The following is a 16460-nucleotide window of genomic DNA, read 5'->3' as shown; positions in this document are numbered from 1 at the left end:
TCCTGAAAACTGCAGTCAAGAAAATAAACAAATGAATCATCAAATAAATCACCCCATAGTTCTCACTCCAGGCATAAATGACCAACTTCAAATTATCCTACTTCAGATCTATTATGCAAAGACCTTGCCCTCTGAAGAAGGCTCTAATGCTTGGAAAGCTAGAAGGAAAAAGAAGACAAGGACAACTTACAACAAGATGGATCAATAATGATGAAATGGTACCTTGGAACAATTGAATGACCAGATTAAAGAAAGATGATCATGGGAAAAAAAATCTATGTGGTTACTAAGTGTTGACAACAACTTGATAGTGTGTAATCAATCAATTAGTCAATCTAAAATAATCAAGAAATTAAAAACAATTCATCAAAATGGCATTGTGCATAAAATCATAACATCATATCCAGCTCAATCCCTTCAAGACTGAGTGGCTGTGGTTTCCGTCATCCCGATTTGTATATCTTGTTCCATCTTTGACAATAGGGTGAGAAATTTTAGCCCCCTCAGAGAAGGCTCGCAATCTGGGAGTCCTCCTGGATACACAGCTTAGTTTAGAAGAACACCTGACGGCTGTGACCAGGGGGGCCTTTTACCAGGTTCGCCTGGTATGTCAGTTGCGCCCCTTCCTGGATCGGGATGCTCTGTGCACAGTCACTCATGCCCTCGCCCTTTCTCGCCTGGACTACTGCAATGCTCTCTACATGGGGCTGCCCTTGAAGAGCACCCGGAGGCTTCAGCTGGTCCAGAATGCAACTGTGTGGGTTGTCATGGGGGTACCTAGGTGCTCCCATGTTACACCCCTTTTAGGCGGCCTGCACTGGTTGCCGGTTGTTTTCCGGGTGCGATTCAAGGTATTAATTATGACCTTTAAAGCACTCCATGGCTTAGGCCCAGGGTACCTGTGAGACCACCTACTGCCACCAGTAGCCTCCCACCCTCCAGTACGATCCCACAGAGTTAGCCTCCTCAGGGTGCCGTCGGCCAGACAATATCGGCTGGTGACCCCCAGAGGGACAGCCTTCTCTGTGGGAGCGCCTTCCCTCTGGAATGAGCTGCCCCCGGAGCTTCGCATAATCCCTGACCTTCTGACCTCCTTCCGACGCGCCCTAAAAAGTTGGCTTTTCCAGCAAGCCGGCCTGGCCTGTTAATTTTTAACTTATTTTAAATGTATTGTCTTTTAAATTCGGTTTGTTTTTTTGGATATGGATTTAAATTTTTTTTTAACTTTTGGGATGTATGTTTTTTAATGTTGTATGCCGCCCTGAGTCCTTTTGGAGAAGGGCGGCATATAAATCAAAATGAACAAACAAACAAACAAACAGAATACCAGGCACTACATCAGAAGATTCATAACCACACAAATTTCAGCTGCTATGATAAGAAAGCTCTTATGTCCCTCCTGGGTGTGTGGCAGCAATATGTAATCCTTGCACAGATTCTTATAAAAATTGCAATGAAGTAATCATATAGTAAATGTGACAGTTTTTATTTATCCACAGTCAGATGAGCAGGTGTATTTTATTATGAAATTTTGGTGAATCTGCCCTATAGTATGGTAATGGTAGCCAATGATCCTTCTGGTTCTGAAGAATCTTAATTGTTATCGACAATTTTGAAATTGTTTCAGCTACCTGGTGCAATGTCTAAGTCCTCTGTGCATGAAAGACTATGCCTATATATTTGAAGGCAAGTATCTAATTTCATTTCCATTCATTATACAACTATATGGCTTTGTTTTTCTTATGAATACCGATGCTTTAGATTTTTAGTATCCATGAACTCTAATCAAGAGAAACAGGTGATCCCTGTCTAACTGTACTTCCTTCAATAAAGCTTGAGTATGTATTGAAATTCAAGAATTCAAAGAGGTAGTAAATAACTAGTAAAACTGATTATATCAATTTTATTTATAATTATCAATCCAAATATGATTGCCTTCCCTTGCCTTCCCTTTTTTATATCTAGAATTTGTCTTCAGGGAATTTTTCATTAAGACCTTCTTTATATGTAGGACTGTGCAATTGCAGAGTTACTTTTTGTTTTAGGATTGACACAATGTTTGTTAAAAGTGATATTTCTGGGCCTTGGGCAAGAAGACCCAAAGCAATTTCCTGTTCATATTTCTCTAGGATTGGGCTAAAGACAGAAGTTCTTAAGAGGAGGACTCTGATTTCACCAGTTGTTTTTTTTCAGGAGGTGCAGCCTGATTAGTGGTACTTATTATTATTATATTATATTATGAGCTGTGGTGGCACAGTGGTTAGAATGCAGTACTGCAGGCTATTTCTGCCGATTGCCAGCAGTTCTGCAGTTCGAATTTCACCAGCTCAAGATTGACTCAGCCTTCCATCCTTTCAAGGTGGGTAAAATGAGAACTCATATTGTTGTGGGGGGGGGGGGAGGGGCAATATGCTGACTCTGCACTAAGTGCAGGGAAGGCTGTAAAGCTCTGTGAGGTGGTATAAAAGTCTAAGTGCTATTGCTATTTTACTGGGGAACCCTCAGAAGAAGGGATTTTAAACTGTTTTAAATTTTCCTGGTTTGCCTCTGCTCTCGCTGAGTGGGGAATTCTGGAAGTTAAATCCACACATCTTAAAATTGCTGAGATTGAGAACACTGCTATGAATGAATAGTACATTATTCCAGGTTTTTACATATATTTAAAATAAACAATTATTTTATTTCAGGTCTGAATCTTCTTTCCTTCCTCCCTCCTCTGGATAACTTTTTCCTTGTATGTCTTGTGCTGAGAGCTTTTTATTAGCAAGTAATTATCCAGGCTCTTGTCTCCCTTTAGTCACCAGCAATTAAAATGTTACCCATTTCATGTTCTTTAATCTTTCTTTTATGTCAGATCTTCCATTTTTAAAACAACAACAACAACAACACTATTTCTTTTTTTATATATATTGCTCTCCTCTGAACTGAACATCAGTTTTGTTTAGGCTAAGATGCCTAGATTAATGCTTATTATATAAAGCAGTCATATATATGTTGTATTTGTGCTGATAAATAAATAAAGGGAGACTAGTATAGATCTATTTCAAGCGATTTAGCTCTCATCAGCTAGCCATACCCTTACTGGGATTTGAACCTGGGTTGTATTACATATTAGGCAGGAGTCTTAGCCACTAAGCCACAGGCTCTCCTCCTTATCAGTTAAGCCAGGGAAATAGGTATGTATTTGTGTTACAACCCCTGGTATGCCCAAATATGGGAGGAAGCTCACTATTCCCTCGTTCTGTCCTTCGGCTCATTACAGAAAACCATCCAGGCAGAAAACCATATTTTTATTTTTAATGTTGCCTTTTTATATTTGTGTTGTATTTGTGCTGATAAATAAATAAAGGGAGACTAGTATAGATCTATTTCAAGCTTTTAGCTCTCATCAGCTAGCCATACCCTTACTGGGATTTGAACCTGGGCTGTATTACATATTAGGCAGGAGTCTTAGCCACTAAGCCACAGCGAAGATAAGAGGATCAGGCATGAAATGCAGTGCTTCTGTGCACGCACAGAACCTTCTGCGTATGCGCAGAGCATCCATGATGAAATCTGGGCAAGTGGGCAGAGCCTCCCATCACTGCCACTACCAATTCGTCCAAACTGGGGCGAACCAGCAGAGTACCACCTCTGTTGAGTATGTATTGTCTTGGATGCTACTGAGTAGTAAATCCTAATCAGGAAGTAACTTCCTCAGCTTTATTTTCTGCTGCATATAGTACATCTGGCTAGTTTGTTGGTCAAGCATGGAGATGTAAGGTTCCTCCTGACCTTTGTTCTCAGTTCTATTTCATTTTATTCCTCCATAGACACAGCCTGCCTGTTCCTACATTTTCTCTTTCCACTGTCTGGCTAACCTGAGTGTCTACAAAATTATTCAGAGCAATATTATTCACAGCCATTTCACAGGACTATCAAACTATAGTAACTGTGCCAATTCCAGGTTCTTATGCTTACAAAAGCAGTCCTTGTTTAGATTATCAGTATTATGGACAATGGCTTAACTGTACTGAGTTCTTTGCAACTGAAAAGGTGATGATTTTAGTAGATATTGGTCAATTGCTTGTAATGCATGAGGCTGAATAACTGGCTATGTCTCACCTTGAAATGTTCTAAACAACAAACAGAAAGGTATATCAACGTGCCGTAAAACAGGTACCAGGCATGCCAGAGGGTTCTATAAAGAGCAAAATGATAACAACAGGAAGGCTTTTGCTGAATTTTATTAAAGGTAGGACAAGGACAATAGGAATGAAGATTTTTTCCCCAATATTGTAGATTTCAAAGCAGACTAATTAGTATGCAGAGGAGGTGAGGCAGGACATCATCTGCTATACTGTAGCAGATGTAAAAGAATCAGTAAGAAGTGACCTGAACTCAAAGCAAATGCATTGGAAGTCACAGTGTCATCAAAATCATGGTGAGGAATCTTCAGACTGCAACAGGTGACTAAACCGAGGGATTACTGACCCTGTCACTCTCTTCTCTGTCATGACAACATTCTTTCTTGTTCACTTTGTGATAGCAGTGCTTTGCTGCCCTGTTAACAAGGCTTTCTTACATGTAAAATCCTTAACTGTGTAAGTCATAAATTCCCAAGATATCAGCTATCTTCTAGAATGCTGTTATTTGTTGGAAAAACAGTAGATACCATCTAGGTTTAGAAGTTCATTGGTATGTTTTCTTATATCCTTTACCTTGTGATAATCAACTCACAGGATTTTGAAATTTACTGCTTTCAGAGATATAGTTGCAGTGCATATTTCTGCAAACCAATGATTAGAGAGGTTTCAATTAGAGAAGAATTAATAATGTTTTTTTAAAAAAAAAAACCTGAAGGTGATATGTGTTTGGAGAAAGCAAACATAGATACAAATTTTAACTGAAATGTCCATTCATCTTTAAAATACCGTAGGATCAATAAACTTATAATTTGGGCAGCATATAACAAAGATAAATTGTTTTAGATACGCTGACTTAGAATTCTATTGTTCTATTGTTTTTAAATGTGTTTTTAGTATTTTAATTATAATCTATTTCTTTGAATTGTAAATTGAATTGTAAATCAGTCACTGACTGATAAAGGAGGCTATAGAAATGAATGAATGAATGATGAATGAATGATGAATGAATGATGAATGAATGATTATTGAATGATGAATGAATGAATGAATGAATACCATCACAGAGCTACTTCCCAAATCTTTGGTATATTTTTTTTCAGTAAGCACCAATAACATATGGGTTTTTAAATAAGTTATCAGACAAATGTCCCATTAGCTAAACTTTAAAATTTCTTAAAAGAAATCTGAATCATGGTCAAATGAATATCAGCACTGAAGCAAGCACACATATCAGTTGAAGAACCAAGGGCTTGAGTAGAATAAAATTAGGCTCAACCAACAGCAGAATTCACATATATACACAAAACAATATTATCATTAAAAAAACACCTCTTTCTAAATGACCCTGTAATCCCTTAATCTGGGGTAGAGTCAAAGTGACTAGATGGAGCTAAGCATTTACTGGCCAGATGCCTTTCTAACACCTACAAGGAGCTCACAGCACTTTTTTTCCCTCTCTGAGCCCTAGGAAAGAAACATCTATCACTATCCAGGATTGAACTCTCAACCTTCTGTAGGAAGTTATCACCCAGCCCTCTCCCAGAAAAATGAAATATCCTAGGAAATATTGATAAGGCAGAATATTATATTTTCCTGGATCTGAAAAAGAGAGAAACACATTTTAAACACAAAGTAAATTCCTGCAGCTTCCTGCCCATCCCCACTTTGTCAATGGACCATTAAGAAGGCCAAGCTACTCCACTTTACATAATAAAGAGTTCTCCTCTTCAACTCCAGAGTGATGGGATTAAGGCAGGATAATAAGCCTTTACTCAACTGACCACATGGCATCTAAACTCAATCAAACCTGGATTCAAACTCAGCCTAGAGGGTTGCCCTTGCACGGGCCCATGGGAGTCTGGCAACCAATCAGAATACATTTCTTACACAGGAACAGGAAACAGATAGGTGGGGCAGAACAGATTATAAAAAGCCCTGCAAGGCTCCTCTCCTGCCTTCTCTTTTCTTCCCTTCTCTTCTTCTCCACCAACATTGAAGCATGTGATCACCTTTTTCTGTTCAGGGCTCAAGCCATGTGGTCCTGTCCACCATTAAAACCATCTTTCCAAGCAGCCTCCATGTCTCCAGTGTCTTTTTCCCCACTTGGAGCCGAACCCAGAAGGACATTTCTTCCAACACTTCTGAGTTGGAAGTGAACATTTTCACCACTTGGCAACCATGCTGCTCACACACATTTTTAAAAAAGTATTATCATTGACTCCATTTATTGATATATTGAAACATCATGAAAGACAGTCTTCTTCAACCTGATGTCTTACAGATATGCTGTAATCCAATTAATTTAGAGGACAGCAGGTTGAAACAGACTGCTGAAAAAGGGAACATCCCAGGAGATGTTTTTGATGGGGCTGGAACAGTATTATTATGTGCAAAATTATCCTATTCAACCTTTCCTAACTTGCTGCCTTCCAAATATATTAGATTATAACCTCTGCAAATAGGTAAACATGTTGCATAGGGTCAGAACCCATAATTTGTTTTAAAAGTAGTCAGAGAATAAGCTTTCCACAGACCACCTTCAGTATATTAGGATGCAATGACAGGAAATATATTATATGGAGGAACAGAACTAACTTGCAAGAATTAACTGCTGATAATTAACAATTAACACTGAAATGTGCCCATCAATTTACATGAGGCCAAACTAAGGCTGTCCGTGTATGATGTGAAAAATATATATCAAAACAACTCTTGGGGGGGAAATTAAAGTAAAAACCCTTTAAAAATTGGATTAGTGAATTTTCTCAGAACTGCCTCTATTTAGATTCCAAGCCTGCAGGCAGTGTTTACTTGCTTGTTTGTTTTAATGAAATTATTGTATGGCATCCAGCGCCGAACCATTTACAGATAATAAGTACAGTCATCATTTGTGCATTTACAATCTCTTAGTGCATTGTTCCCACTTTTAAAATAACCTTTGCAAGAACAAGGGCTGTCAAGCTCCTTTTTCTGGCTAGAATTATAAAGATTCTAATGCAGATTTTTTGAGCCTCATAGATTTGCCTTCAAAACAGCTTGCTCCCCCTGCCCCCACTGCAGTCAGCTACGCCCCCTGAGCTTTAGTCTGTCAGTACAAACATTTGAGGCTTGGCATAGATGACTTACAGCCCACTCAAGTGACAGTAATATAGTACCAATCATTAAATGCTAGGGCGTGGACCAGGGAGAGAGCCACATTTATGGATGGCACATTTATGGATGGCAGAATACAACCACTTCTTTCTGACATTAATCCATCCTTCATCAGATAGAAACACCCAGGAATGGTGGTTCTTGACCACTCTGTGACTTGGAGAGGCAAAAAGCTTTCTTGAGCTTAGTTCACCTGATTCTTTTCTACCCTGTTCAGACAGGCTGCACTTCTCTGTCTCTTAATTAAGCTGGAAATAGTGGCAAGCTGATGGATTTGCTTTAAGCAGAGGGCGAACTGCCTGTGCTATCCCCAGAGAGCATATTAGAGTAAGCCAAATAGACGAAGGCTTTCAGTTAGCTAATGAAGGAAAATTAACAGAGAAAGAGAGAGAGAGGTGGGAGGTAGGAGGTGGCAAAGACAAGAATAGGCAGGGAAGGAATGGGCAGTTGAGAGGGACAAAAAGAAGATATATATTTGATGTGAGGGCCAAATACAGATGGAAAAAGAATAAAGAAAACCAAAAGAAAATCACAGAACATGAATAACTATTAGTTAGAACTAGAGAAGAGTAAGTTCAATTCAGGACATTCTCTTATTCTTTTTTTTTTTTAACGAAGCTACATTTGCTTAGAAATGAACACATTCACTTAACTAAATCCTGATAATCTTAAAAAACAATGTTCAGCTTTTATCTGAAAACTACAATATGTAGTTCAATCAGCATCCATGTAAGCAAAACATCACTAAATATTTTCCAGAATGGGTACATTTGCAGAACAAATAGATTTTAATTTTTGTTAAATGAAATGACAGCTACTACTCTTATTTGGTTCCATCAGACTTTGGTGCCATTGAATTTAGCAGAGATTGCTCTAATTTAATTTGTACAACTCTTCCTGCTTCTCTTTCTCAAAATGTTTACAAAGTACAAACTTTTAATACCTATATTTTTATTTTTTCATATTCTATCCATTATATTTAACATTCAGATTAAAGGTTTAAAGATGAAATCTGGATGCTTAAACATTTGATAGTAGTTTTGATTGGTCCTAATATATGTGATTTTTGGATCTATTAACCAACAGATTAATGCCTGTCTAATTCATTTGTCCCATTTTCAAGCCAAATACCAATAGAATCTTAGTTCTAAGATTCTGGCTTCAGTCTTCCAACCATCCAATAAGATTTATATCCCACAAAGTCTTCATTCAGTGATTGTACTTGTGATGGTGATATGGTAGAGTCTCATTTCACCTTCTTAAGTTTTCAACTCAGCATTAAATTGCTGCTACTTGATTGCATTGGTCTTATAACTCACAAGGTTTAGGTTGCCAAATTTCCTAGATAAGTGAACGGATATGGGTAGTGTCATGTTGCTGCCCACAACAGATATCCTAGGGGTTGCAACATGCTAATTATCCATCCTTTTGAAACTTTACAATTTTCTCCCAGGCTACTGAATTAATTTTTTGGTTTCAGGTGCCTATCAGTCCCTTACCTGTTCATGATGCTCAATGCCCATGCTGATGGTGTTTACAAGGATTGCAATCATGATTCCACGGTTGAAGTATTTGCTTTCCACAATTCCCCTCAATTTGACTCTTACTTCTTGCCACATATCATTGCAAAGCATGAGCTGTCCTCTCTCTTCTCCATCATCCTCTTCTTTTTCCAAATCGGCGTTAGACTCCATGACTCCTTTCCCGCCATCTCCCTCTTGGTCACAGACTTTTTCTCCATCTTCCTGATCTGAATTGACACTATCAAGCACAGAAAGTTTTTGGGTTGCTTCCTGCTGGGTCTTGTAACATTTGGGGCAGTTGCTGGCTTCAGAGACCAGTGTCTTGGTAGTATTCTGACCAAGTCCTTGAGACATGTAATCAATAGAAGAATGTTTCCGGCAACGTGCTGGTTAATAATACACAAAAAGATTAAGTGTAAGGCTTAAAAATGCCCTTTTTGTAATACAGTTCTGCATCTCAATATTTAATTACGCAAAGCAAATGGGTTGTTGGCCATTTTAATGGAGAAGAAAATGAAGCACTGGAACTGCTAGAGTTAAACATCTCATCAGAGACTTTAAATGGAGATTGCTTGTCTCTAAGAGATACGCTCTACTTCAGCCACAATAGATTGCACTCAATTGTGTTCAGCTACATAGCATGGATGGAATAATTCTCTAGACTGCAAGAATCATTAAATAAGGGGCCATGACCTATATGCAGCATATTGGTTAAAAAAAAACATTGAAAGCTTGTTTCTTTAAAAACTAGGGAGCCTTATTGATCTCATAACAAAAATATTTCAAATATTGTATGTTGTGCATATAAAATATGGTAAGTCTGACTTTGCTACTACATAATATGTCAAATCATCCAAAAAAGCTTATCTTGGCAAATGGAGCAGAACTAGAAAGGCATATCTGATTTGACAAGCATATGATTTTTTTTTTTTAAAGTAGCACTGGCAAAGTCACATTTTGCTGATTTTCTACAACTAAAATAGTTTTGTAGGATCTGAAAAAAAGTCCACAGCTCAATGATAACCACATGCATTGCAGGGAAAAGGCCACTCAGTCACATGAGACTTTAGTGGTTATGAAGGTCATCTTGTGAGAATTCACAGGCAGCATATCAATCTTCTCACATAATGTTTTGGAGATGAGTGGCTAGAACAAATAATAATAATTCATTGACGTCCCTACAAGCAGCATGTGAGTGTGCAAAGCATTCATTTGCACATGGACAGGAGCTAGGTTGTGCATGCAAAACCATCCCCCCTACCGCTGCTACCACCATGGCTACTACTGCCGTCCAGGGAGCCCGAAAGGTTGGGGATCGCTGCTATTTAGTATCTTCCGTTAACCTAGGTATAACGATTGTTTTAAATAGGGATGGAACATAATGATGTTCAGCCACCATTCTTAGTTAAGTAATCCTGTTTAAAAACATTTTTTTTTGCTATTATACAAATCAGGATTCAGCTATCCTTTGAATTTTGGGATGCAATTTCATTCTTAAAATGCTCACATTTTCCATATGTTTCCAGTTAATAGAAACTTGATATACAAATGCATTTTTATAAAGACGTTTGTACAATTTAAACAGAACATTTATAATATTAAAAAAAAAATCTGGAAAAGAACTGTAAAGTTCTTTTAGCTTGTAAAGGTAGTCTTTGAGTTATGACCTTAAATGACTCAGGAATTACGGTCCTGCCAGTCACTAAGTGACTGATTCGATTTTATGACTTTTTTCTTTTGCAGTAGTTGTTAGGTGAATCACCCATTTTCTGCAATGGGTGTTTTTTTAATTCTGGAATCTGGAAGTCAATGTTGGTTTCAGCAAAAAAAAAAAGTCATATTATGGTCATATGACCATGAAATGTTGAAAATGGCTGTAAATATGGCCTGGTTGCCAGGTGCCCAAGGTGCATCATGTGACTGTGGGACAAGCAACCATCAGAACTTCAAATTGGGGTCATAAGTACTTTTTTGGGGGGGATGGGATGTTTCATCATAACTTTGCATAGTCACTAAGTGATTGGTCATAAGTCAAGAACCATCTGTAGCAGGGACGTGCGGTCAGGGGAGGCAGGGGAGGCAGAGCCTCACCTCTCTTCATGAAATAATAGTATATTATTATAATATTATATACATCCGTCCGGCCGCGCCTGGGAGCTGCGGAGGCAGAAATGTTGTCGGCGCTCCCGGATGACGAAGCCACGAAAGCGACTGGGGGAAGGGAGCGCCGACAACATTTCTGCCTCCGCAGCTCCCGGGCGCGGCCAGACGGATGCAGCCAGAGTGACGCCGAGGCGGTCCGGGCGGACGAAAGAGTGAGCGAGCGAGCGATGGAGGATCAGGCAGCCTGATCCTCGGTCGCTTGCCCGCCGGACTGCCTCGGCGTCACTCTGGCTACCTCCGTCCGTCCCCGTCCGGGAGCTGCGGAGGCAGAAATGTTGTCGGCGCTCCCAGATGACGAAGCCACGAAAGCGACTGGGGAACGATGAGAACCTTCCTGCCTCTACTGGATTTCGCGTGCTCCTCTCGACTGCAATATGCAGTCGCGAGGAGTGCGCAAAGTCCAGCAGAGGCAGGAAGGTTCTCGTCATTCCCCAGTCGCTTTCAAGGACTGCGGAGTGCGAGCCGGCGGAGCACGCTCAGGAAGGCGAGGAATGGGATCACGTGTGCTGGAGGCTGAGGCAGCCTCAGCCTCCAGGACACGTGGTCTCATTCCCCGCCTTCCTGATGACGTCACCAGCCTCACCAGCCATAAACCTCACCGCACGTCACTGATCTGTAGTCTGATTTACAGTGAGGATCTTAATACTCACTTACACTCCCCACCCCGTACCCTTTAATTTGGCAGGCTTAGTTTATAAACCTTACAGTATTGCTTCCGGTCTTTTCCATTCACTCTCTGTTTGGCAGTGCCTGGTTCTGTTTGCCCGAGACGACGATCCTGCAGGCTGTTGTAGAAGCCAAGGGTACGACGCTTAGCTTTACGAACAATGTGGCAGACATATTGGAAGATCTCTTCGTAACAATCTCCTGGTTCCATATAGCTGGCCACAGTGCTGGAGGACAGGTACCGTGCTCGCTGCTCTTGCATCAGTTGGTGTTCTCGTTGCTTGGTCTCGGAAAATTGGGTGGCAATGACTACTAGGCACAGATTGATCATAAAAAAGGAGCCCACCTAAGAAACGAGAGAAAAGGCATGGATAAAGCATTAATGGTGGGTGTTTGTGTGTAAGGGTGGTGGTGATTAAAGGTAAAAATTACCCCAAGGCATAAAACACTGATGTGTGTATTTGTGTGTGTATGTGTGTGTGCACGGGTAGTCTAGAGTCCCAAGGATTGCAAAATCCTTTCCTCAGAACCTGTAATTCATTTTGTTTCCAATGTCAAACTTTAGCTGTAAGATTGCTGAACATTAGTGCCACATTTTCCTGCCATTTTAGGATAAAAGTCTAGAAATGCAATAGAAATATTACAGCATAAGCCTCAAATGTGTTTAATGCTGCTAAAACGAAATACTTTAAAATAGGGAAAACTCCATTCCTGCCTATGGGTGCGTACAACAGAGGCCAAATTGATTTGCCCTTTCCATTCTATCAATTAAGATAAGGTAAGATAAACTTTATTGTCACATTTTTTCTGTGAACACATTAAAAATGAATTTCTGATGCCTGCTCTAGATAGATAGATAGATAGATAGATAGATAGATAGATAGATAGATAGATAGATAGATGATAGATAGATAGATAGATAGATAGATAGATAGATAGATAGATAGAATGTGTGTGGGTGTGGGTGTTTGTTTACACACACACACACACACACACACACACTACATACATACATATATACACCAGTGGTGGGTTGCAGGCGGTATGCCCTGGTACGAGTGTACTAGAGCTTGCCCGGAGCACTGGGTACCGTTCCAGTACGGTGCTCCGGAGGGCCCATCCGCCCATGCACCATACCTGTCTTTAAAGTCTTCGGCGCTTCCGCATGGCGCATACAGTGCCTGTGTGACGCTCCGCTGAGCAGCTGGAGCATCGCAGAGGATTGCGGAGGCATCACTAGACAGTATGGCGTATGCGTGCACTGCACGCATGTGCAAGTGCGCCGCGTACGTCCATGTGGACGTCGCCAGGCCCGTTCCAACTGTACCAGTTGGAATGGGATCTGGAACCCTGATATACACATATATCCTCCTATACTGGCTGCATATAGTGAGAACTGTACTTTAACTACTGGAAATCACCAGATTCAATAAAGATAATTTAGGTTGTAAGCCTGTTTTTATTTTCTAGTAAAAAAAAAAATTAAACACTTCTGTACTTCTGGTTTGTTTTTTAAAACCATACAAGATAACAATATTTATTCTTATTTTAAAAACTCAAGAAGTATATTAATAATGGTAGTTCCGGTGTTACTATAATATCATATAAGTTCTTACTCATAAATTAAATGTTATGAAAAGGTTGGGGTTTTTTTTACAAAGAGGACTCAAACATGTTGATATGTAGATCTTCATGTCATTCCAATTAACAACAAACAATAACTGAATTTATTTTTTCACCATCCATTACTTATCCCATAGCCTTCATCCCATAGACAAAATAATATTTGCTATTATCCTGTGCAACACGACATAAATCTCAGGATAAAAATAGCAAATAAGCATCTTTCCCAAATATCTTTCAAAGTTCAATCTGCCTAAAGAGCAACTGTACGAACCTCAGGCTAGGAAGATGTAACAGAAAATAAAGGGCGGATTTAATACTGCCATCTCCCCAAGTCATAAAAGGAGGGAGAGAGTTACTGTTTTTCCACCTAGAAGCTTTCAAACATAATTATCCAGAGAACAATAGACCACGATGCCCTTCTACTCTTGCTGCGCAGCTCACCTAGACAAAGGTGCCAGAAGGCTCTATCAGATAGTCATTTCATTCACTTTTAGCATTTCAAAGGGGCCAGGCTTCTGCTAGCACTTGAATTAGCCTTTGAAAAACTAAGCCTTTCCTGGCCAGCTTCAGGATCAGAACAGTTCACTATTTCAAAATAAAATAGTGTTCTTTAAAAGCCTTTGACAGCTGTTTTAAAATAGTTGGGCAGAATACCAGGAAGAATGTTACAAATGGAACACTTTGCTTCAAAACTGGGGGATTCCTACTTGCTGGAAGTTTTTGAATGAGGGCAAGCTAGATGGCCAACTGCTGAGAGGCTGGATGTATTGTAATGTAAAGTTCTTTCCATCTCACACATTTTGCAAGATTTATGAAATCTGTTACAATAGTATTTGCTTTTATTTCAACGGATTCACTGATTTGCAGACATGTGAAGAACAACAGGGTGCTTTGGAATTGTTAAATATATGCAGTATTTGGAGCCAAAGCAGGAAAGGTGCTTTGGATATGATGCTTGTCCATCGTGTTCGAAGAGAGGACCTTGACATCTAACAGATTGTGGCCTGTCCACAATGTGCCCGCAGGTGGCTGGTAAGGGCTATATTGCCACATGTCGCGCAGACATGTGTGGGCACCATTGTTGCAGCATTTGCAGCTCTGGCTTGTGCTATGGTTGTTATTCTGTCCTCAGATGTCTGGCAGTCTTGGTGGATCAGCGTGAGCCATGTTGATCAATCTTGTGCCAGGGTTTCCCAGGAGGTGGTGTCAATTTCCAGGGAGTTGAAGCAGACTTTCAACATGTCTTTGCATCGCTTCCTTTGTCCCCCGTGAGCTCGCTTTCCTTGAGACAGCTCACCCTAGTGGAGCTGTTAGGGGATGCGATGGTCTGGCATCCTTGCAACATGACCTGTCCAGGCTTTCATCAGTTCACAGGGTGTGAACCAGTGGTGAAATTCTTTTTTTTTTTTACTATCGGTTCTGTGGGCGTGGCTTGGTGGGCATGGCAGGAGAAGGATACTGCAAAATCTCCATTCCCACCCCCTCTGAGGCCAGCCAGAGATGGTATTTGCTGGTTCTCTGAACTACTCAAAATTTACGCTACCTGTTCTCCAGAACCTGTCAGAACCTGTTGGATTTCACCCCTGGTATGAACTGATGGCAGGTCTGCTCTGGAGAGGACTTCTGTGTCTGGCACCTTATCCTGCCACTGGATCCTCAGTATTCTACGGAGGCAGGTCATGTGGAAGTGGTTCAATTGCCTAGCATACCTCCTGTATACAATCCAGGTCTCACTGGCTTTGGACATAGTGTGAATGCACTCACAACATCAGCCAGCAACCTCTTAAAAAGTTGCTTTCTTCAGTGCTTGTTGTCAAGTACAGGAAATGCACTGTTGCTGGGATCAAAGGACCTTTCCTGTTTTGAATCTGAATACTTGCATATGCTGTTTGAATTATATTGATCCCTATAACATTGAGAATTTTGCCAAACAAGTGCTTTTCTTTCTCTATGTCCTTTGAGCAAGGATTTTGAAAGCTCATTTCCAATTCCAAACATGTATTTTAACTTCCTTTTTTTTTTTGGTCTTCCTATTTATAGAAATTATTACTAGAAAGAAATAGTGAGTATGTCAGGTTATGATTAGGGAATAGCAACTTTTTGCAACTCAGTGCTTTCCCAAATACTGCATTTTGGAGTTCAACTTTTATAATACCCTCTCTTTGTTTGCAAATCAACAAATAAAATCGCAGGGATGAGAGTCCCACACGGAAGCGGTGTCTTAGCTTAATAGAAATGGTGGGAATTTTAACTTCAAGTTACAGAAAGACAAAAATGGAAGAACTGAGAACTCAATTATAGTCGTAAGTCCTCAACCTACATTGAGCCCAGCCTTTCTACTGCCAAGTGAAACATTTCTTAAGTGAATTTTGCCCCATTTTACAACCTTTCTTGCCACAGTTGTGGCAACTGAATCACTGCAATTGTTATGTTAGTAGCACAGTTATTAAGTGAATCTGGTCCTCCCATTGTTTTAGTTTTTTAAAAGGTCACAAAAGGTGACCAGAAGACTCAGGGACACTCCAACTGTCATAAATCTGAGTCAGTTGCCAAGCATCCAAGTTTTGATCACATGACCAACAGTCATAAGTGTGAAAAATGATCATAAGTCACTTTGCAGTGCTTTTGTAATTTTGAACAGTCACTAAATAAACTGTTATAAGTTGAGGACTACCTGTATTAGAGTCTAAGGGCCTTGCTTTCACTATTATTGTGTGCTTTGACCATTATTGTAGGTTGATTGCATAGGAATAACTATGTAAGGGGGGGGCGACACCCCCCAAAATGGTTGCTGAATTGTAGACATGTTTCCTTTTCCTGCTGACAGTTTGCTGATTTTGCTTCCAAAGCTGACTCTCTGGCAGTGCTGCTCCCTGGATTTGAATGGGAGCACTTAGGGATGACTCAGATGACTTTTTTGGATGGCTGTGGACCCATCTGGCAAGGGGGTCTATGGAAAATATTCAGAAGATATTCATGTTGTTTTGGAATTATATCCACAAAAGGAATGTGATTTGGAACCAGTTAATTTGTTGGAAAGAAATTGGGACTGTATAGACTTAGAATTAACTGAGCTGGTGCGTACGCCTGTTTGAAGTATAAGCCTGCAGTCTTTTACAACAGCAGAAATTACACAGAGTGGAGAAGCAAATTGGCTTTCCCCACAAGGATCGAAGAAGATGGGGGAATTGATTTATCACAC

At 40.1% G+C, this 16460-nt stretch overlaps 1 protein-coding gene across 1 annotated transcript in view; it reads right to left on the bottom strand.

The window, feature by feature from the left end:
• CACNA1I (calcium voltage-gated channel subunit alpha1 I) overlaps positions 1-16460 on the bottom strand; it is a gene marked incomplete at its 5' end in the record, with an annotated part of 332383 nt that overhangs the window by 75360 nt on the left and 240563 nt on the right. Inside the window, 2 exons of the mRNA XM_081958124.1 lie at positions 8780-9189; positions 11672-11978. Coding sequence (XP_081814250.1) covers positions 8780-9189; positions 11672-11978 — 717 coding nt within the window. The remainder of the gene's footprint in view (positions 1-8779; positions 9190-11671; positions 11979-16460) is intronic.

Source organism: Natrix helvetica (genome assembly GCF_964273705.1).
Source record: "Natrix helvetica genome assembly, chromosome: 6".
In the NCBI taxonomy this organism is placed as follows: Eukaryota; Metazoa; Chordata; class Lepidosauria; order Squamata; family Natricidae; genus Natrix; species Natrix helvetica.
The sequence above is the reverse complement of the archived record's forward strand: the minus strand, read 5'-3'. Positions and strand labels throughout refer to the sequence as shown.